Here is a 24,530-nt window from a genome sequence, read left to right as displayed (position 1 = left end):
CACGCTGGACGCTGGGAAGGCAAGAGGGGCAGCCCCCACCCCAGCCCCTGACACTTCCCCTCCAGTCTGTGCACTGCCCTCAGGCTCGACTGCAAATGGGGTGACGACAGAGTGCCTCTCAAACCCGAGTCTGGGAAAAGACTCTCAGACCTCCAATATCAACAAGTTATCCTATTCTGCTCTTTAATATGTACATATACAAATTGCATATAATCCTACTTATACTTTGTTTACAACTATGCAACCCAAAGTGTAAAAGCCAGAAAACTTAGAAAAACTAAATTTTAACTCAGTATGGCAGACAAAATCACTTTTCCGAGCACCAAAGCAAGGTTCTTCTCACAATAATTTGGTTCTCCGTTTCTGTGCCTGCAGCTGCAGAAACCAGCCCGGTCCCCCCCCTCGCGGCTGCACACACCAGCCAGCAAGTAAACCCCAGGAAGGGCCGAGAGGATGACGCCTTGGCAGGGACAGACTGCTCGGAGCAGGGCCCCCAGAAGGGTCTGCGCCTCATCACGGAGCCACAGGCGAGCGGATGCCTCGGCGCCCAGGCCCTACCTGGTCTCTCGAGGACGACTTGCCACCTGCGGCAATCTCTGCCCGTTCACTCCCTCCCTCAGGCAAGAATTGAGTGCCTACTGCATGCCTCCTTGAGGGGCTAAAGCAGTGCCGCCTGAGAGAAATGGGACACGAGTTATTTTTAATTTCTAGCAGCCAATTTGAAGGGGAAGAAACAGGTGGGATTAATGTTAATAATCACACACAAACTTCTCCATCTTCCCGGCAGCGCTGGGTGGCTTGTGAGGACGCATACTGTCCACGGGGAAGGCACGTCCATTCCGAGTCTGCCTTTCCTCTCTTGGACAACTCTTGTTCTCCTGGAAATTAATAATTGACTATGTTTGTCTGTGAACCTCTCTCTCAGTCTGCTCAAACGTGGCGGGTGATCCACGGTTGCTCTTTTCTCGCAGACCCCCTTCCGCCCACCGTGCGCACCACGAGCCGCAGGCCGTGCAGGCCCCGCGCGGTCCGGGCCGCCTGCCTTGGCGTCCCTCGGTCCCACCACCAGCTCCAGACGGTGCCCGGAACCCCGAACGTCCTACTCGGGTCCCCAGGACACGAGCCTTTCGCCCCCTGCTGCAGCGGGAAGGTGGGGAGGGTCCTGGGGTCAGTGCGCTCCTCTGCGCGGCCCTGCGCGGCTGGCAGGGGTTTCGCCCCTTTTGACTCCCTCGAGGCAGACATTTGAGCTGCAAAATAAGCCGCCACCGTTCCTTTGCTATCCACCTCCCCAAATTGTTGACATACCGTCTGCTATCTCCTTTCCATTCTTTGTCCCTGCTGGTTTATATCTTTTTTTTTTTTTAATTAAATTTACTGTCCTTTTAGAGGAGTTTAAAGAGAGAAGAGGTAATGCATGTGCCTAATCTGCAATGTTCAACAGTGGGTATTACTAGGTATTCTTTCCTTCCTTTGCTGCTGGTTCTTTTATTTTAAACACATTTCTCTAGAGAGAGAGAGAGTGAGAATATAAAAATTTTACACAAATGCATAAATGTGATTATATCATCTGCGGGACACTGATTACGTGCTTCGACTTGGCGGGCCTGGGCTGGGGGACCGGATCCACCCCTGGGGAGGGTGGTGGGCACGGGCGACAGCGCCCTTCACAGCCCCCCGGGCCTGGGAAAGTGAGGCCGGAGGCAGGCCCCATTTCCTCACCCAAAATACCACTGTTAGGGGAGGCTTGCCGGAGGGAACCGCCTTTTCCCCAACCCCTTATCTTGCCCGGACACTCCCCGTTGCCAGTGCAACTCCCATCACCACCGGTGCGCATACATTGTTGCCGGACACCGTTACCAGAGCAACTCCCGCCCCTTTTCAAACAACCTCCGTGCTCTCTTAGAACCAATCCTAACCTCCGCACCCTCTCAGAACCAATCCTAGCCTTTATCCCCGCAGCATTGGCTTGTAACAACCCCCGCCCTCTATGCCAGCCTATATAACCTGTGCTCACCCCTAATAAACTCTCTTGGCTTCTCCACCCTCAAAGAACCGTGTCCTGCCTGTTCCTTCTCGCCGCCCTCCACACCTTGCACGCCTCCGCCGGGGACCGGGCCCAGTCCCCCGCCTTGCCCTCGCCTCCGGGAAAGAGCCCCCGCCGCCGGTACCCTCCGAGCAACGCCGAGAGCCGAGGGTTCAGCAACCGGCCGCCCCCCTCCCCAGACAATTCAACTGCGACCGCAATCATCCATTTCTTCTAGATTTAGAAATCTGTTATAAAGTTTTAGGTTATCTTTTTATAATTTAACCATTTATTAATTCATTTAAAAAAGATTTATTGAGCAACTACTTTGTAGCAGGAATTGTTTTGGATATTGATCATGGTGATTCATTAACAAACAAACCAACAGAATTCCTTTTCATGGAGTTTGCATTCTCTTGGGAGTGTAACCTTTGAATCTTTATTCTTAATCATATACTTTTGATCATTTCTCCCCTTAATCAGAGTTTAAATTATGTAAATATTTTCAAAGAATCAGCTGCTTATGAAGAAAGACTTGGGAGGGTCAAGATCAGAAACGGGGACGGGGGTTGAGATGACTGCACGCCCCTCGGTGGTAGTGGGTCCCGCGTGCCCAGACCAGGCTCCCTAAAAAAGACTGATGCTCATGCGGCTTTGTGGATGGGCTTTGGGGGAAGGGGCGGAGCGACTTGGGCACAGAGCGCTGCGTTTGAATTGGGAACTGAGGACACAGTCGCTGCTGGCGGGGCAGTGGAACAAGTTTGGGGTGTGGCCCAACTAAATGAGGATGAGTCTTAATTCAGATTACTGAAATCCTTTATAAGCAGAAGAAAATCAGACATAGAGAGAGAAAACCACAGAGAGGAGCTGGAAGCTGGAAGTCAACAGAACCCAGAAGAGAAAAGAGAGGACATCACCATTTGATGGGAAAGCCAATGAACCAAGGATTTCTGGCCAGCCAGAATTTTAGGGACCCTAGGAGGAAGCAAGCTTCCAAGCCTCTGAAATGAACAGGGAGGCGGGGCAAGATGGCGGAGTGGTGAGGAGCAGAATTTCGTCTCTCCCCTAGAGCAGCTGGCAATTACCCAAGAACTATCTGAAACAGTGTTTTCGGGGTCTCCAGTAACCAGTCACACATTGGACACAAGTTTGGAATTGGAGGAAAAGCTGAGATCGCAGCGAACATTGTAAGTTCCCCGGACCAGGGGTCTGGCGCCCCTCCCCACCCAGACCTCACAGACTGTCTTGCTGCCGGCTCCCTGAAAGGGGGGGGGGACAAAAAACAGCAATCTGCTGAGGGCAAGAAGGGAGGCTCAACCCAGCCTCAACTGCAGAATTAATTAACAAATTAATTAACTAACTTTGGGAGCTGGGGTGCTAAAGAAGGGCTGGGCTCCGAGAAGTGGGGGCACGTAAAAACGGGCACCCATTCCCAGACTCCAAAAAAGCCATTTTTTTTTTCCCCTACATTTTGTCCCTTCTGGCTTCTCGCTGATCTCTTATCTTTTTGCATTTCAATAGCCCCCGGCAGGGATGGAACTGAGGCGGTTGGAGAGTAATTGTCGGACAGTAGCCCAAAGCATATCTTTAAATGCTCTATTCTGACACTGACAAAACTTCCAGGCTGGGGAAAGACTTTTAAAAGAGACTCTTTTTTTTCTTTTTTTTTTCCTTTTTCCTTTTTCTTGATTTCTTTTCTACTTTTTTTTTTTTTAATCTAAAAGTAATATATGTGGTTATTTTCTATTGGAAAGCCCAGGTTGAGGGACTAGGCTGGGCTTGGGGGAGACAAAGTACCCACAGTGTCTTTGAATTCCATATTCACTACTGAAGGCCTCCACCCCCATCTTTAATTGGCAACTCAGGCTGACCAAGGAATCTACCTGGAGAGGCCCCAAGGAGGAGAGAGGAGAAGGGAATAGTGCCCCTGAGAGACAACTGGAGTTATAAGGATTGGGAGAGTAGAGGGGGGTCCAGCTCAACTGCAGTCCTCCTTCTGGGAATTCAGATTCCGGCTTCAGTCAGCCACGCCCCCGACAGGATCAGAGTCACCAGGAGAACTAAAGGCTCCACACCTCCTTACACTGGTGGGGGAGCTGCGGGCTGGCCAGCGCCCCCTGCTGGACAGGAGAGGAAAAGCACCAATTCTAAAGGCCTCATAGGAGGGTCTCATTCTCAGGAAAACTCCATACCCTCCCAATGAGACCTGGGCCTCACTAGACTGGGAAAATATGACTAGGGTCGACCATATCTGAGGAGACCCACTCACAAAAAGGTTACATAGAGGCAAAGCAAGAAACAGAAAAACAAGAGGGGAAAAATTCTGATCAACTAAATAGAACCTAAGTTAGAGGTCTAGAATAAGTTGAACTGAATAACAGAGGCCAGAGAACAAAGCCAACCAACAAGAAAACCACTAGGTAAAAGACAGAAAACAAGCTCCAAAATAAACTAATCAAGACAATCAGATGCCTAGACAACTTAAGATAACAAGCCATACCAGGAAACACGAAAACATGGACCAGCCAGAGGAACAAACTAATAGCTCAGCTGAGACACAGGAGTGGAGGCAACTAATGCTAAATAAATTTGATGAAATGAAGGAAGATATAGCAAAAGAGCTGAAGGATATAAAGAAGACACTGGCTGACCATAAAGAAGAATTCATAAACTTAAGAAAACAAATGGCAGAACTCATGGGAATGAAGGCCACAATGGAGGATATGAAAAACACAATGGAGGGACACAACAGTAGATTTGAACAGGCAGAAGAAAGGATCAGTGAACTGGGAGACAGGTCATTTGAATTCATACACACAAAAGAACAGATGGTGAAAAAAAATGGAAAAATATGAGCAGGGTCTTAGGGAGCTGAGTGACAACATGAAATGCACAAATATACGTGTTATGGGTATCCCAGAAGGAGAAGAGAGGGGAAAAGGGACAGAAAGAGTAATAGAAGACATATTCACTGAAAATTTCCCAACTCTTATAAAAGACAGAAAATTAGAGATTCAAGAAGTACAACGTACCCCAAATAGAAAAGATCCCAATAGACCTACTCCAAGACACTTACTGGTCAGATTGTCCAATGTCAAAGACAAAGAGAGGATTCTGAAAGCAGCAAGAGAAAAGCAATCCATCACATACAATGGAAGGTCAATAAGACTATGTACAGATTTCTCTGCAGAAACCATGGAGGCAAGAAGACAGTGGCATGATATGTTTAAGATACTGAAAGAGAAAAACTGCCAACCAAGAATTCTATATCCAGCAAAACTTTCCTTCAAAAATGAGGGAGAGATTAAAACATTTTCAGACAAACAGACACTGAGAGAGTTTGTGAATAAGAGACCGGCACTACAAGAAATACTAAAGGGAGTGCTACAGGCTGATAGGAAAAGACAGGAGAGAGAGAGTTGGAGAAGAGTGCAGAAATGAAGATTATCAGGAAAGGTAAAAGGAGAGGAAAAAATAAGATATGACATATAAATTCCAAAAAACAAAATGGTAGTAGAAAGTACTGCCCTTACAGTAATAACACTAAATGTAAATGGATTAAACTCCCCAATAAAAAGACACAGACTGGCAGAATGGATTAAAAAACAGGACCCATCTATATGCTGTCTACAAGAAACTCACTTGAGACACAAGGACAAACATAGACTGAAAGTGAAAGGTTGGAAAAAGATATTTCATGCAAACAACAACCAGAAAAAAGTGGGAGTAGCTATATTAATATCAGACAAGTTAGACTTCAAAAGCAAAACAATTAAAAGAAACAAAGAAGGACACTATATACTAATAAAAGGGTCAATTCATCAAGAAAACATAAGTCATAAATATTTATGCACCAAACCAGAATGCCTCAAAATTCATGAGGCAAACACTGTGATCACTGAAAGGAGAAATAGATACCTCTACAATAGTTGGAGACTTCAATACACCACTCTCATCAATGGATAGAACATCTAGACAGAGGATCACTAAAGAAACAGAGATGTTGAATTGTATGATAAATGAACTAGACTTGACAGACATCTATAGAACACTACATCCAACAACAGCAGGATACACTTTTTTCTCAAGTGCTCATGGAACATTCTCTAGGATAGACCACATGTTGGGTCACAAAGCAAGTCTCAACAATTTAAAAATATTGATATTATACAAAACACTTTCTCAGACCACAATGGAATGAAGTTGGAAATAAATAAAAGGCAGAAGGTCATAAAATTCACAAACATATGGAGGCTAAACAACACCCTCTTAGAAAACCAGTGGGTAAAGGAAGACATTACAAGAGAAATTAGTAAATACCTCGAGGCAAATGACAATGAAAACATAACTTATCAAAACTTATGGGATGCAGCAAAGGCGGTGCTGAGAGGGAAATTTATTGCCCTAAATGCCTATATTAAAAGAGAAGAGAGAGCAAAAATTGAAGAGTTAACTGCTCACCTGGAGGAATTAGAGAAAGAACAGCAAACTAACCCCAAAGCAAGCAGAATGGAAGAAATAACAAAGATTAGAGCAAAAATAAATGCAATTGAGAACAGGAAAACAATAGAGAGAATCAACAAAACCAGAAGTTGGTTCTTTGAGAAAATCAATAAAATCGATGGACCACTGGCTAAGCTAACAAAAAAAAAAGAGAGAGCAGATGCAAATGAATGCAATCAGAAATGGGAAAGGAAATATAACTACTGACCCTGCAGAAATTAAGGAGATAATGAGAAGATACTATGAGCAACTATATGCTAATACACTAGACAATTTAGATGAAATGGAAAACTTCCTAGAAAGCATAAACAACCAACATTAAGTCAAGAAGAAATAGATGACCTCAACAAACCAATCACAAGTAAAGAGATTGAGTCAGTCATCAAAAAGCTCCCAAAAAGGAAAAGCCCAGGACCAGATGGTTTCACATGTGAATTCTACCAAGCATTCAAGAATGAATTAGTACCAATCCTGCTCAATCTCTTCAAAAAAATTGAAGAAGAGGGAAAGCTACCTAACTCTTTCTATGAAGCCATCATCACCCTAATACCAAAACCAGGCAAAGATACTACAAAAAAAGAAAATTATAGACCAATTTCTTCAATGAATATAGATGCAAAAATCCTCAACAAAATACTTGCAAATCGAATCCAGCAGCACATTAAAAGAATTATACACCACGACCAGGTGGGATTTATTCCAGGTATGCAAGGCTGGTTCAACACAAGAAAATCAATTAATGTAATACACCACATCAATAAATCAAAGCAGAAGAACCACATGATCATCTTGATTGATGCAGAAAAGGCATTTGACAAAATTCAACATCCTTTCCTGATGAAAACACTTCAAAGGATAGGAATAGAAGGGAACTTTTTCAATATGATAAAGGCAATATAAGAAAAACCCACAGCTAACATCACACTCAATGGGGAGAGACTGAAAGCTTTTCCTCTAAGATCAGGAACAAGACAGGGATGCCCACTATCACCATTGCTATTCAACATTGTGCTGGAAGTTCTAGCTAGAGCAATTAGGCAAGAAAAAGAAATAAAAGGCATCCAAATTGGAGAGGAAGAAGTAAAACTTTCACTATTTGCAGATGACATGATTCTATATGTAGGAAATCCAGAAAAATCTACAGCAAAGCTACTAGAACTAGTCAATGAATACAGCAAAGTAGCAGGCTACAAGATCAACACGCAAAAATCTGTAGTGTTTCTATACACAAGTAATGTGCAACAAGAGGAGGAAATCAAGAAAAAAATCCCATTTACAATAGCAACCAAAGGAATCAAGTATTTAGGAATAAACTTAACCAAGGACACAAAAGACCTTTACATAGAAAACTATAAGAAACTGCTAAAAGAAATTGAACAAGAACTGAAAAAATGGAAGAACATACCATGTTCATGGATTGGAAGACTAAATATAATTAAGATGGCAATTTTACCTAAACTGATTTACAGATTCAATGCAATACCAATTCAAATCCCAACAACTTACTTTACAGAAATAGAAAAACCAGTAACTAAATTTATTTGGAAGGGTAAGGTGCCCCGAATAGCCAAAAATGTCTTGAGAAAGAGGAGTGAAGTGGGAGGTCTCACACTACCTGACTTTGAAGCATATTACAAAGCTACAGTGCTCAAAACAGCATGGTACTGGCATAAGGACAGATATACTGATCAGTGGAATCGAATTGAGTGTTCAGAAGTAGACCCTTACATCTATGGACAACTGATCTTTGATAAGGCAGTGAAGCCGAAGCAATTGGGAAAGAGCAGCCTGTTCAATAAATGGTGTTTGGAGAGCTGGATATCCATTTCCAAAAGAATGAAAGAGGATGTCCATCTCACACCTTATACCAAAATTAACTCAAAGTTGATCAAAGACCTAAACATTAGCACCAAGACCATAAAACTCTTAGAAGAAAATGTAGGGCAATATCTTAAAGATCTTGTGAAAGGAGGTGGTTTCTTAGACCTCACACCCAAGGCACGAGCAACCAAAGAACAAATAGACAAATGGGATCTCCTCAAAATTAAACGCTTTTGTACATCAAAGGACTTTGTCAGAAAAGTCAAAAGGCAACCTACACAATGGGAGATGATATTTGGAAACCACATATCAGATAAGGGTTTAATATCCTGAATATATAAAGGAATCCTGCATCTCAATAACAGAAAGACAAACAATCCAATTAAAAAATGGGCAAAAGACATGAACAGATATTTTTCTGAAGAGGAAATACAAATGGCTCAAAAGCATATGAAAAAATGCTCAACTTCACTGGCTATTAAGGAAATGCAAATCAAAACCACAATGAGATATCATCTCACACCTACCAGAATGGCCATTATCCAAAAAACAGAAAATGACAAGTGCTGGAGAGGATGTGGAGAAAGAGGCACACTTATTCATTGTTGGTGGGAATGTAGAATGGTGCAACCACTCTGGAAGACAGTGTGGAGGTTCCTCAGGAAGCTAAATATAGATTTGCCATATGACCCAGCTATTCCATTGCTGGGTATATACTCAGAGGAACTGAAACTTAAGACACAAACAGACATTTGTAAACCAATGTTTATTGCAGCATTATTCACAATTGCCAAGAGATGGAAACAGCCCAAATGTCCATCAAAGGACGAGTGGATAAACAAACTGTGGTATATACACATGATGGAATATTATGCAGCTGTAAGACAGAACAAAGACATGGATCATGTAATAATTTGGATGAACCTTGAGGACATTATGTTGAGTGAAGTTAGCCAGAAACAAAAGGACAGATTCTGTATGGTCTCACTAATATGAACAAACATTAATGAACAAACTTTGGGAGTTAAAAGCTGACAACACAGGCGACGAGGAGATAGTAAGAGGGCAGAGATCAGCCATTTGATGCTGAAGGACTACAGAATGTTTAGGATTGATTGCATAGATCCAGAAATAGATAGCATAATACTGTGTGATGGTAGCATGGTATTGTAAGTACACTGAACAAAGATGTCTGTGAGTAAAGCTGAAAGAGGTGGGATAGGAGAATGTATGACACCAGAGGTAAAGATAGATGATAAAGACTGGGACTGTATAACATGGCAAAAACTGGAGTGGCCAATGACTGTTACTAAATATTCAAATATAAAAATGTTTTTGCATGTGGGAAAGCAAATGAATGTCAACCATGTAGAAATTTGAAAAAGGGATGGTATTCGGGAAAAAACATAATCAAAGCAAACTGGAGTCTATGGTCAACAGTAACATTGTAATATACCTCCATTAAATGTAACAAAGGCAATATGCCAATGCTAAATGTATATGAGAAGGGGATATAGGGGAGTAATATGGGATTCTTGGTAGTGGTGTTATTTGCTGTCCTTAGTAGTATATTGTATTGTATGACATGTTATTTTTCTTTTTATCATTTCTTCTTATTGCTAAAAAAAAAAAACAAAAAAACAAATTTTCTTGTAGTAATCAGTATGTTCAAGTGCTGATTGTGGTGATAAATGTACAACTTTATGATGATACCATGAACAACTGATTGTACACTGTGGATAAATATATGGTATGTGAATATAACTCTATAAAATTGTAGGAAAAAAAAAAAAAGACTGATGCTCTTCAAAAGGAAGTGTAGCTGCTGGGGCAGTGGCTGATTCCCTGTCTGGGGCAGGAACACGTGTCTCACCAGAAAGCAAGAGCGCGGCTAGGCACCACGGACCACCAGTGCAGAAGAACAGAGGCCTCCTTGGCAGGTTTTAAGGAAACTCATCTTCTGTGATCCGAGGTGAACTGTGCTGTGGATCAGACTGTGCTCAGGACAAGACTGGGAGGTGAGCAGAGCTACAGTAAAGGCTGGATCCTCAGTGCATCTGCTGTGGAGTCAGGTCCTGGGAGGGAAAGAGGGCCCTCAGCCTGGAATGGGGGCCCCTGGAGGCCCGAAACTTTGGCCCAAGTGCATGGCTCCCTTCCCTTTGCTGGAGGACACCAGCCTGCCCTGCCCGAGATTACGAAGAAGCCCCAGCAGAGGTGGGTACCCAGCAAGACAACATCGACAACCTGGGCAAGGACTAGTCCTGCTAATGGAGAGGAGTTCCTGCCTGATGGAGCTGCTGGGTCAGCAAATACACACCAGCAGGAACTGGGGCAATAAGCCTGAGGATATTCTTGATCATGTGTGTGTGCATGTGCAGGTGTGTGCTTATGCATGTGTGAATACGCATTTTATGTGCACGTGTATGCATGTACATGCATGTGCATGTACATGCACGTGTGTGAATGTGCCTTGTATGTGTGTGTGCATGCATGCGTGTGCATGAACAGGCATGTGCATGCACGAATGTGCCTTGTGTGTGCACATGTCTGTGTGTATACATGTGTGTGTGAATGTGTTTTGTATGTGTGGGTATACACGCATGTGCATATGTGCATGTGTGCGTGTGTGCATGTATGTGTGCATGAACATGCATGTGCATGCATGAGTGTGCCTTGTGTGTGCACATGTGTCTGTGCCTTGTGTGCACGTGTCTGTGTATGCATGTGTGTGTGAATGTGTTTTGTATGTGTGGGTATACATGCATGTGCATGTGTGCATGCACATGTATGTGCATGTACGTATGCATGTGTGTGCATGCACACATGCAAAATGAGGTGGGATGGGAGAGTTTGTCTCCCTGGGGCGTTCACCCACGACTTAGGGTTTCTCTGCCTCAGCAAGGGCAGCCGGCTCCAGTGCTGGGATGTCTCCTGGAAACCTAGAAAATGTGGTGGCCTCTTTCAATGAGTGAAGATGCCAGAACTGCCTTGGCAGAGTGTTGAGAAAGGAAGCAAAAGGTGAGTGAGGTGTGCGTGTTAGAATGGATCTACAGCCATCTTGCCATCTGGGGTTTCCCGTGCTGGTAGACCAGCAGACACAGAAAGGAATAGCCATGTGGCAGGGTTACTGACCCTGCTTATCATGAGGAGGTCAGGATGCTGCTACATATAGGGGCTTGGGGGAGTTCATCTGGGGTCTAGGGGATCCACTGGGTCATCTCCTGGCTTCTGTATCTGGTTGGGAAACCACAGCACCATGGCTTGAAACAGGCATGATAACTGGAATCCCAGGCCCTACGTGGATGAGGGCCTGGGTTGCCCACCAGTCAAGCCCCTTAGAAGTGCTAGCCAAGATTAGGAAAATCCAGAATGGGTGGTAGAGGAGGGAGATAATGAATCTCAATACTGGCCTTGGGACCAATGCAGTCACTAATCCTCTTCTTATAAATATTTTCCCCTGAAACTTGCTACTGGCCACCATCTGGAAAAATCGGTGCAGGGAGCTTAAAGTGAGGCATGAGTAGAAGTGCACCGTGCAGGGAGTGTGGAACTCAGCAGACTGTCAGGGCTCTGCCGGTAGACCTGAGACAGCCTTACCATTTCCCAGCATGGGGACTCTGGGTGAGCTTTCATTCTGCTTGGCCAGTATCTTCATCACTGTTGGACAGCTGCCCTCAGGCTACTGGAGCCCATTTTGCCTTTGGCAAGCCTGGAGATTTGGATATATTATGTCCCCCAAAACGCCATGTTCTTTAATGCAGTCTTGGGGGGTCAGATGTATTAGTGTTGATTAGATTGGAATTCTTTGATTGTTTCCATGGAGATGTGACTCAATCAACTGTGAGTGAAATGTTTGATTGGATAATTTCCATGGAAGTGTTACCCCGCCCATTCAGGGTTGGTATTAATTGGATCACTGGAGTCGTATAAAGGAGTCCACAGACAGAAGGACCTCAGAGCAACTGAGAGAGGCATTTTGAAGAGGAGCTGAAAAGCAACCTAGGAGCAAGCAGATGCCAGCCACTTGCCTTCCCAGCTAACAGAGGTTTTCCAGATGCTGATGGCCTTTCTCCAGTGAAGGTACCCTATTGTTGATGCCTTACCTTGGACACTTTATGGACTTAAGACTGTAACTTTGTAACCAAATAAGCCGCCTTTATAAAATCCATTTCCGGTGTTTTGCAAAATGGCAGCATTAGCAGAACACTTGGTAGGTGTGGTCGCAGTTGATTTATCTGGGGGGGGGGGCGGCCGGTTGCTGAACCCTCGGCTCTCGGCGTTGCTCGGAGGGTACCGGCGGCGGGGGCTCTTTCCCGGAGGCGAGGGCGAGGCGGGGGACTGGGCCCGGTCCCCGGCGGAGGCGTGCAAGGTGTGGAGGGCGGCGAGAAGGAACAGGCAGGACACGGTTCTTTGAGGGTGAAGAAGCCAAGAGAGTTTATTAGGGGTGAGCACAGGTTATATAGGCTGGCATAGAGGGCGGGGGTTGTTACAAGTCAATGCTGAGGGGATAAAGGCTAGGATTGGTTCTGAGAGGGTGCGGAGGTTAGGATTGGTTCTAAGAGAGCACGGAGGTTGTTTGAAAAGGGGCGAGAGTTGCTCCGGTAACGGTGTTCGGCAACAATGTATGCGCACTGGTGGTGATGGGAGTTGCACTGGCAACGGGGAGTGTCCGGGCAAGATAAGGGGGTGGGGAAAAGGCGGTTCCCTCCGGCAAGCCTCCCCTAACAGTGGTGTATTTTGGGTGAGGAAATGGGGCCTGCCTCCGGCCTCACTTTCCCAGGCCTGGGGGGCTGTGGAGGGCGCTGTTGCCCGTGCCCACCACCCTCCCCAGGGGCGGATCCAGTCCCCTGGCCCAGGCCCGCCAAGTTGAAGCACGTAATCAGTGTCCCGCAGGTAGGGAAGGCAATGGTTGATGAATGTGGAGCAATCAATACTTCAGTTTCCAAGTCCCTCTTTGGAATAACTCTAAAGTGAGACACATAGTCTCAAGAGCTCCCTGTGAAGCCAAAGTTGTCCTCCAGTGGAGTTTATTTGATATCACATCGTCACTTGGCTTTCTTCCTCTCCTGGGTCCAGTTCCTTGCACCCGCCCCCACATACACACCAGTTTCTCCTGCAGACACTTCTGAAAAACTCACTTTTACATAAATGTTCATCTCAGGATCTGCTTCCGGGGAGTTCAACCTGAGACACCCCACAACCCTTTACATATGAGGATGTATATATTTTATATGTCTGATATATCATGGTAAAAATGTGGGAAAATGCATGCCTAGTTCTTAGAATTAGTTCACCTAGTGGTACAGGGATGGACACACACACACACACACACACACACACACACACACACACACACACACAGAGTTTTGTGTTTGTGGTAGTCACTTGTTAATTTTATCATTTTATAAGAGTAATCTGATTGAAGGAAGAAAGGCATCCAGAAAGAAAAGAAGGATGAAAGAATAAATATTGGAAGGAGTTCTGGCTTCTGCTAATGATCAGACTAACCTTCTCACAAATAATAATTATGAAATCTGAACAAAAACCTGTAACTATTTGAGGCACTGGAGGGTTACTAAAGCAGACAGAAACTGGAAGGAAGTCTACTCTTGAAGAATAAACTGAACAGATGGGATTTATAAGTTTGAGGTCTTCTGCTTGAAAGTACTTCTTGAAGTGCCATAGAGACCAGGGCTGAAAGAGCAGCCAGAAAGCTTGGAAGAAACCTGGAATGAAGGGAGAAACAGACGTGATGAGCCCCAAAATATACATTTAAAATCCTTGGCTAACCACTGAAATATGCAAGTCCAGGGGTTACATCAAGGTGCCCAGCAGAAGTGCAGCACCTGGAAGCTGAAAGAACTCAGCAGAAGTTTCAGCAGAGGAAACACAGTTTGAAGTTTGACTCCAGCCAAGTTAACTGCCTTCTAGAACAAAATTGCTCTTCAGAGGTACTTGGATCCAGAGTCTCTACAACATATCATTCATAATCCACTTAAAAATAACTAGACATGCAAAGAAAGAGAAATGTGACCTATAATAAAGGAAAAAAAGCCAATAGTCAATGGAAACTGACCCCAAGATGACCCAAATGTTGAAATTAACAGATAAGGGCTTTAAATCAGTGTTTACAAATATGTTCAGGAACTTAAAGAAAGATACATAAATAACAAATAAAGAGATGTTATATCTCAATAGAGGAATAGGAACTACTAAAAAGAACAAAATGGAAATTCTAGAGCTGAAAAATACAATCGCTGAAATAAAAATTCACTGGAGGCTTTTCAACAGATTGGATATGGCAGGAGAGAATCAGTGAACTTGAAAATGGATCAATAGAAAATTTACAATCTGAGGAACAGATAGGAAAAAAAAGACTGAAGAAAAGTAAATGAAGTCTCCGATACCTGTGGGTCAATATCAAATAGTTTAATGAATATGTAATTGGATTACCAGAGGAACAGTAGACAGAAAATAGGACAGAAAAATATTGAAGAAATAATTGCCCCCAAATTCTCCAATTTAGTGAAATAAATCAACTTAGAGATACAAGAAATTCTAAAAGCTAGCTAAATACTGAGAAATCCACATCAAGGCACATTACAGTAAAACTTGCTGAAATCCAAAGATAAGGAGAAAACCTTGCAAGCAAAGAAAGATGACAAGTAATATACAGGAAAAAAATGATACAAATAATGGCTGACTGCTCATAAGAAGAAAATAGAATGACATCTTTAATGTGCTGGCAGAAAAAACAAGAACTGTCAACCTAGGATTTTATATGCAGCAAAAGAATCCTTTTAAATAAAGATGAAGTAAAGAATTTTCACACAAGCATATAGAGAGAATTCACTGCCAGCATAAGTGCATCACAAGAAATACTAATGGCAACTTGAGTCTACACTAAAAAACATAAAGCCACTAGAAATTATATACATATGTGTGTGTGTGTGTGTGTGTTTCCTCTTTTAATTTCTTTAAAATATATATGACTTCTAGAACAAAAATTATAATACTATATGATGGGTATGTATGTAGGTAAAATATATATGACAACCATAGTACAAAGGAGGGGAGGAGGTTAAATGGAGCCATATCATTACAAGTTTCCTTTATTTTAAGTGAAATATTACAGTATTAACTCTAAGGAGACTGTGGTAAACTGCAAAAGATGCATAATATAATCCCCAGAGAAAACACTAGAAATTAATACTAAAAAGCCAATAATGAAAATAAAATGGAATACTTAAAAGCTAGTAAATTAATCCCAAAAAAGGCAAGAAAGTAGGAACAGAAGAATAGCAGCAGCAGAAAATAAAATTGAAATAAATAGAAAAAAGGCAGATCTAAATCCAATCTTATGAATAATCACATTAAATGTAAAGGGGCTAAACACTCCAATTAAAAGGCAGAAATTATCAGACTGGATAAAAAAAGCAAGACCCAACTACTTGGGGTTACAAGTGCCAAACTCTATATACAAAGACAAATAGGTTGAAATTAAAAGGATGGAAAATATATACCATACAAACACTAATTATAAGAAAGGTGGATAGACTGTGCTAATATCAGAATTGTGTCTAAAAGACTAAGAGTATTACCAGAGATAAAGAGGGACATTTCATAGTGACAAAAAGTCAGTATGTCCAGAAAATCTAACAAATATAAATGTGTATGTGTTTAGCAACAGATCTTCAAAATATGTGAAGCAAAAACTGAAAGACCTAAGAGAGAAACACATAAATCCACAATCATGGTTGGAAATTTTAGCAACCCTCTATCATTAACTGATAGAATAAGTAGACAGAAAGTCAGTAAGGATATAGAAGAGGTAATTGACATTAATCATGTTGACCTAATTTGTATTTATACAACATCACACCAAACAACTACCAAATCTACTTTTTTCTATTGAATATGGAATGTTCATCAAGATAACCAAATGTTGAGCCATATAAGTATTGTAGAAAATATTTCAAACTGAATCTCAGTAAAATAAAGCATATGAAAATATGTAAATGCAGCAAAAATAGGTGCTTACAGGGAAATGTATTGATTTAAACACTTACATTGGAAAGCCAAAAAAAAAAAAAAAAAAAAAAAAAGGCTTAAAATTGACCTAAGTTTCCATCTAAAGAACCTAGAAAAATTAAGTTAATAAAATGAGAATAAGTAGGAAATGATAACTAATAAAGATAACAGCAGTAATTAATAGAAACAGACAATGGAGAAAAGTTGATTCTTTGAAAAGAGTAATTAAATTAATTCCCAGAAGTAGCAAATAAAGATAAAAGAGAGAAAGTGGAAAGAGAGAGGAGAGGGAGAGGAAGAGGGAGGGGGAAGAGTGGGAGGGAGGCAACTACCAAAATCAGGATGAAAGAGAGGCATCATTACAGATCCTACAGATGTGAAAAAGATAAGAGGATGTTAAGAAGAAATTTACACCAATTTAGGTGAAATCAAAAATTCCTGAACTTTTGAAAACACAACTTAGCAAAACATTGGACACAAAATGAAACAGAAAATTTTAATAACACTATATGTATCAAAGACACTGAATTTGTTATTGAAAACTTCCCAACAAAGAAAACTTCAGGCCCAGATGGTTTCACAGGTAAATTCTAACAATAAGGAAAAAATAATACCAAATTTACATAAACCCTTTCAGAAAATAGAGGAGAACAGAATGTTTCTTAACCAATTTTATGAGCCCAGAATAACCTTCATACCAACCCCTGTAGGAATATAGATATGAAAATTAATTAAATATTAGTGAATCAAATCCAGCAATATATAAAAAATACATCAAAACTAAGTGAGTTCAAGGTAATTTAAAATTCAAAAATATAAATGTAAATTCACCATATTAACAGAGTAAAGGAGAAATACCATATGTTCAACTTAATACATGCCCAAAACACCTTTGACAAAATCTAACACCTTTTCATGATAGAAAGCAAAACTAAACTAAACTACACTCTCAGAAAACTAGGAATAGAGGGGAACTTTGTCATTCTGATAAAGAGCATCTCTTGCATCATATTTAAGGATGAAATACTGAACCCTTTCACCCCAAGATTGGGAACAAGGACATGAATGTCCCTTCTCACTATTTCTATATAACGCTGTATTAGAGGTCTCAGTTCAATAAGTCAAGAAAAATAAACAAAAGGCATAAAGACTGAAATAGAAGAAATTAAACTCCCTATTCACAGATGACATAATTGTTTATGTAAGAAATTCTAAGAGGTCATCAAAACATTTAATAAAATTAATAAGTTTAGCAAGGCCTCAAAATACAAGGTCAATATACAAAACAAAATAAAACAGAAAAACAACCCAACAAACAAAAAAACACAAAAAACCAAAAAACAAATGAACCAAAAAACCCTATTGTATTTTTCTATTCCATCAACAAACAATTGGAAAACAACATTAAAAAGACAATTGTATATACAGTAGAATTAAAAATACCAGAAAAAATACAGGAATAAATTTAACAAAGGATTTGCAAACCTCTGCACTGAAAACTATAAAACATTGCTTATAGAAATTTCTCTCTTTTTTTTGCTGAAGAGTTTTTTTTTTTTTTTTTTTTTTTTTTATTTTGATTGTTCACATACCATACAATTATCCAAAGATCCAAAGTATACAATCAATTGCCCTGGGTACCATCATATGGCTGTGCATCCATCACCACAATCAATTTTTGTTCAGTTTTTAGAACATTTTCATTACTCCAGAAAAGAAATAAAGACAAAGAAGAAAAAAAAAAAAAAAAGAAAAAAAGAAAGAAAGAAAAGGAAACTCAAATCCTCCCATATCCCTAACCACCCCCCCTCCATTGTAGACTCATAGTATTGGTATAGTACATTTGTTAACTATTTATGAAAGAACATTGAAATACTACAAACTATAGTATATAGTTTGCAATAGGTATATATTTTTTCCCTATATGCCCCTCTATTATTAACTTCTAGTTGCAGTGTCATACCACAGGAACTCACATTCATTGCTGGAGGGGATGCATAATGATACAGACACTTTGGGAAACATTCTGGCATTTCATACAAAGTTAAAGATATCTCATCATGTGACTCATCAATCACACTCCTAGGTATTTACCCAAGTTTGTTTGACAAGTATAGATAACATTTTAAAAACAGCACAAATATTTATAAGGAGTTTTAGCTGTAATGAAAAAATAGAAGAAACCAAGATGTATTTAAAAAGGTGAATGGAAAACCCAACTGTGGTACAACCAAGCCCTAGGGCACTACTCAGCCGTAGAAAGGAAGGAGCATCCTGCCACACAAGGACATGGATGCATCTCAAATTCATATTTCTAAGAGAAAGAAGCTAGTCAAAGAAGGCTACGTACTGCATGGTAAGATTATATCTATTAATTCTGCAAAAGGAAACATTACAAAGATGATAAGATCAGTGGTTGCCAAGGATTCATGATGGTAGGGTAGAAGATTGAATAGGTAAAGCGTTCTGTATGATACTGAATAGTGGATAACTGTCACTATGAATTTCCAAAACCCATAGAATTTTACAGCACAAAGTATAATTCTTAATGTAAGTAAAGTTTAAAAAATCACTTGATGTAGATGTTATTCAAATGCGACTTAAGAATCTAAATGTATTACAAATATATGAAGGAAATTCTCTGCAAGTTTTCTAAGTGAAATCTATAAGAATATGGGGAAAAGCAACTGTGAGTAAGCAACGAACTCTGATAAAAGTTCTTGCCCATGGGAGTACTGGTTAACAATTGTGTAGCTACTATACATGTACAATGGAATTGAACAATCAACTCAAGAGATGAGAGATGGTGGAAAACAGGTTTTTCACTGTTGGAGTAAGAGGTTACAGATAAATCAGGGGAAAAAGCTAGTATGATCCATTTGGTGATGGAGTAGAGTTAGAGACATGGGTATGAACTCATAATTAGCTTAACACAGGATTGTTCCATATAGAAATACTGATACCAGTTAAGTACACACACACAGCTTAATATAAGCAGATGGATTTCCACACTGGCACCTGTGAATGTAGAGATACACTGAAATACGTAGTGTATTTCACTCAGCACCTCCTAACAAAGAACTTGGTCCATTCCAAAGTAGTAAGACTACTACTACTGAGACTCTATAAAAGTTTCACTCACTAAGTTTATTTTTCAGAAACTTAAATCCACCAGAGAATTCCTATGCCAAACTGCGGTCGCGTCTACTACGTCGGGGGGCAGCCGGTTGCTGAACCCTCGGCTCTCGGCGTTGCTTGGAGGGTACCGGCGGCGGGGGGCTCTTTCCCGGAGGCGAGGGCGAGGCGGGGGACTGGGCCCGGTCCCCGGCAGAGGCGTGCAAGGTGTGGAGGGCGGCGAGAGGAAACAGGCGGGACGCGTTTCTTTGAGGGTGAGGAAGCCGAGAGCGTTTATTAGGGGAGAGTACACGTTTATATCGGGCGGTTTAGAGGGCGGGGTAGCTGTAGGGGTTAAAGGCTTGGATTGGTTCTGAGAGGGCGCGGAGGTCGTTTGAAAAGGGCGGGAGTCGCTCCGGCAACGGGGAGGGCGGGAGTTGCTCTGGTACCGGGCAGTGGGCGGGCAAGGTAAAGGGGGCGGTTTTCTCCGGCAAGCCCTCCCCAATGGTTGTACTTTGGGGTGAGGAAATGGGGCCTGCATCCGGCTCCACTTTCTCAGGCCCGGGGGGCCGTGGAGGATAGTACTGTCCGTGCCCCACTACCTTTCCTAGGGGCTGATCAGTTCCCCTGGCCCAGGCCCGCCAAGTCGGAACTCGTTAACAGTGTCCCGCACCAAACAATCCTAAAACCCAGAAGCAACAGCCTCTTTAAGAACATCAACCGAATGTGGCCCCTTCCCCATAAAGTTAACACCCTTTTTAATATGAATGAGTTAGGGAGGCACTGCCGAGACACACCTGAAGATCAAGAAAGTGATTAAATAAGAGGAATGGGTAGCAACAGACAATATAGGATTTTTTAAAAGGATTGTAAGTACTGAATATATAGGGTATTAGAATAGCTGGAAGGAAAGAACAGAAATGGTGGAACTGTAATCCATAATATTCTTAGAAATTTGTTCTATAGCTACTTATTAAATTGTACTTTGAAAGTTATCACCTTTCTGTATATATCTTGTATTTCACCATTAGGAAATAACTGAAACTGGAACTGTAACCAATAACATTCTTTGAAATCACCTATGTAACTACTTGCTATATCATACTTTGAAAGTTATCACCTTTCTGTATATATGTTAAATATCACAATAAAGAAATAGCTGAAAATGTGGAACTGTAACCCACAACATTCTTTGAAATTTGCCCTCTAACGACTTCTTAAATTGTACTTTGAAAGCCGTCACTGTTCTGTATAAATGTTAAATTTCACAATAAAAAATTTATTTAAAAAAGTACATTTTTACATTGAAGACACCTGAGAAAATCCAGGCAGATGACGAAGGTTAGCATCCACAGTCACAAGTCATCTTGAGAGTATGAACCCTTCCCATGCAGTGATGGGAAAGGCATTTCACCAATGTCGTTTCCATCCTGATGACATCAGCCCACAAAGCAAGTGCGGCCTCCATCGAGGAGGCTGGTCCTCTGGCACTACAGACTCCATGTCTGGCACCACTGAATACAACAGTTTGCTTTTAGCTTTCTCCACGATCACTTGAGATGCCTTCACGTGAAGCTCATGGATGTCGCTGAAATTCCTGCCTTGGTGTACTTGCTCAAAAACCTCTGTGAGTGGTCCCCGATAGGCAGTCTGAACTCTCAGCCTGGCCATGGTCTTTGAACAAGAGTTTGATACGGGAATTCTTCCCACTTTGGAACGGACCAAGTTCTTGGTCAGGAGGTGCTGAGTGAAGATGAACTACTCTGGCACTTCCACCAGTGCCAGATGCCTGTTCTTCAGTGAACACAGTCTGGGGAAGAGGAGTGGCCATGCAGCATCTGGCGGCCTGGCCACTGTGACCTTTGCCCTTGAAGGCACAGGGACGTGCACCCCATTCTCCATGCAGCGGAATCACAACCGGAGCTTGCACAAGGCACTTTTTGGGAACCCAGCCCACAGTTGGCCTTCCTTGTTGTGCATTATTCCTACCTATTTGTTGCAGGTTTCTTGGCAGTGCCCAGGATGCTGCCTTGTTCCTTAAAGGCTGTAAATTGTAACTCCTAAAAAATGTGTATGTGTCATGAATGGATTTTATACAGTGGCCGTCAGTATGTAAATACTTCCTTGTGCTCCTTTTTTTTCCCCTAAAGATTATTTTCTCTTAAACATGTCCAGATGCTAACACAGCAGACCTCATGAATTTACACTGGAGAATGTTTCACTATATAACTATCTCATAATTTGCCTGTTGGTTTTTCCAACACCTGCTTATAGAAATTTAAAAAGGCCTACTTAACTGGAGAAATATATCATGCTCATGATTGAAAGACTTCATATTGTTAAGAGTTGTTTCTCTCCAAATCAATCTATGGATTTAATGCAATCCCAGTATTAATACCCACACATTTCAAAAAATAGAAATTGATATGCAGATTCTAAATTTATAAGGAAATTCAAAGGACCTAGAGTAGCCAAACAACCTTGGAAAAAAACAAACCTGGAGAATTTGTTCCATCCAACTTCAAGACTTAGCTATAGCTACAGTAGCCAAGACTCTACGGTATTACGTAAGAATTACGTAATCCATGGAACAGAGTCCAGAAATTGACTGTCATTTGTATCATTAATTAATTTTTGACAAGAAACCAAAATAACTCAGTGGAGGAAAAAAAGTCTTTGCAATAAATAGTATTAAAATAGACAGGTATTTATGCAGAATAAAAAGGAAAAAAGAACTTGACTATTACATTACACCATATACTATTTGAGAAGGATCGCAAACCTAATATAAAAGCTACAACTGTAAAGATTTTAGAAGAAAATAGAGGAGTATCTTTGTAACCTGAATAAAGATTTTCTTAGACAAGACACTGAAAAGAATAACCATAATAGAAATAATTGATAAATTAGAATTCAACGAAATAAAAAACTTTTGTTCATCAAAGGCACCCATTAAGAAATGATTAAACAAGCCACATATTGGGAGTAAATATTTCCAAAACACATCTGATAAAGAACTTGTATCTGGAATTATAAAGAACTCATAAACAATTCAATTTAAGAAACGGTCAAAGGACTTGAACAGGCACTTCACCAAGAAAGATACAATAAGGAAACAAAAAAAGTTCCTGACGTCACTGGTCAGTCACTGGTCACCAAGAAATGCAAATTAAAGCCATGGCGATATACTGCTACACGACCTTCAGAACTGCTGAAATCTAAAAAGACTGACAACACTAAATGTGGCTAGGATGTGGGGCAACTGGAACTCTCATACATTGCTAGAGCAAATATAAAATGGTACAACTATTTTGGGAAAATATCTGGCAGTTTCTTAGAATTTAAGCATCCATTTACTCTATGATCCAGCAATTCCAGGCCTAGGAATTTCTTTAAGAGATATGAAAACATCCACAAAAAGACTTGTACAAGAACATTCACGGCCATCTAATTCCTGCTTACCAAAAACTGGAAAAAATTCCAAGGCCCATCGTGGGAGAACGGATAGACAAAGTGTGGTGTGGCCTTACAGCGAGACCCCACTCAGCTACAGAAAGCAAAGAACTTGATGCACACACAGACATCGGTGAGTCTCACAGACATTCTGAGAGAAGCCAGAAACAAAAGAATACAGACCATATGCCTCCATTAATTGTAATTCTACAACAGGCAAAACTAATCTAATTTAAACAGTGCTTTTCTCTGGGAAGGACCAGGATGGAACTTTCTGAAAAGAGGGGAACATTCTGTCTTGACAGAGGTGCGGGTTACCAGACATATCCACTCATATACGAATCCACTGTATAGCTATGACCTGTGCATCTCAGTGTATGCAAACTGAATGTATTACTACTTAAAGTATACTTTGAAATATATCACCTTTTTGCATAAATGTTATATTTCACAATAAGGAAATAACTGCAACTGTAGAACTGTAACCCGTAACATTCTTTGGAATTTGCTAACTACTTTTTAAATTGCACTTGGGAAGTTAACACTTCTGTGTATATGTTATATTCTACAATAAAAAATATGACTAAAAAACCCAATAAATATAAATCTTAACAGAACGTGTGGGGAGAGTCCCTGTTGTGTTACAGATACAACCGGTTAAACACTGGCTCTCGCACTGACATTGTGGAAAGGGCGCTGACAAAGGGGGGTGAAGAGGTGAAACAGAGGGTTCCAGGTAATGAGGACAGCACCCAGGAAGGCAGGGAGGCATCACCCACATCCCACGTTTGGGTCACGACGGGCCGTGCCCTCCGCGGCACTGAGGCTCAGTGTGCGAGGCTGACAGCAGCTGACGGAAGTGCCAACCGCCAGGAGGGGTCTGGATTCTGTTCCAGGGAAACGAAGTCAGCCTGGGAAGGTTTCGACTGGGGTAGGGGAGGGGGTGTGGGCTGGCTTCATGTTCAAACCACTGTGTCTGCCCTGGGGGCCAGTGACCTGGGCAAGGTGGTGGTGGCACCTGGGGCCAGGGTGACAGGGCACTGGGACGGCACGTGCAGGCACCTCTGGGTTGGTCTCCGTACACGGTGCAGACGAGAGCTCAGGCACGGAGAGCAGGAGGCTCCTGTCCTCACATCCAGCCCGAGGGGCCACCAGCCCTGGATGCTCCCGAAACTTGGCTCCAACGTGCTTTGCACCAGCGGCTGAGTTGGCCAAGGACCCGCAGATGTCACTCTCTTCCTTATCAGGAGCTAGCAGAACACAATATCCTCGGTGAAGCAGTAAAAGGGACCCTGAGTACAACTCGTTGCCCTGATCTGATGAAACAGGACGCAGGCAGAGGCCCACACAGATCTAGGCACTGGTCTCCAGGAGAGCTGGGAGCAGAAGCTTTTTCATGGATGGTGCTCTAACTAACTTGAAAGGATGACTGACAACCTGGCAGTCACATTTGGGTATTTGGCATTTTCTTGAAAATGAACAAAGTGGGACTGTCACTTCAAGGAAAGCACACTATTTGCTGTCAATGATAAAATTTGAGTTTTTCATGTAAATGTTAAAGAAGTTTGGAAAAGTTGTATCTGCC

At 41.7% G+C, this 24,530-nt stretch overlaps 1 protein-coding gene across 1 annotated transcript in view; it reads right to left on the bottom strand.

Moving 5' to 3' along the window:
* Window positions 1-433: 433 nt before the first annotated feature.
* Window positions 434-24,530, bottom strand: part of PIGG (phosphatidylinositol glycan anchor biosynthesis class G) — a 91,266-nt gene continuing 67,169 nt past the window's right edge. Inside the window, exon 13 of the mRNA XM_037829172.1 lies at window positions 434-878. Coding sequence (XP_037685100.1) covers window positions 701-878 — 178 coding nt within the window. The 3' untranslated portion in view covers window positions 434-700. The remainder of the gene's footprint in view (window positions 879-24,530) is intronic.

The sequence above is a fragment of the Choloepus didactylus genome, chromosome 3 (genome assembly GCF_015220235.1).
Source record: "Choloepus didactylus isolate mChoDid1 chromosome 3, mChoDid1.pri, whole genome shotgun sequence".
In the NCBI taxonomy this organism is placed as follows: Eukaryota; Metazoa; Chordata; class Mammalia; order Pilosa; family Megalonychidae; genus Choloepus; species Choloepus didactylus.
This window is presented reverse-complemented; position numbering and strand designations above follow the sequence as displayed.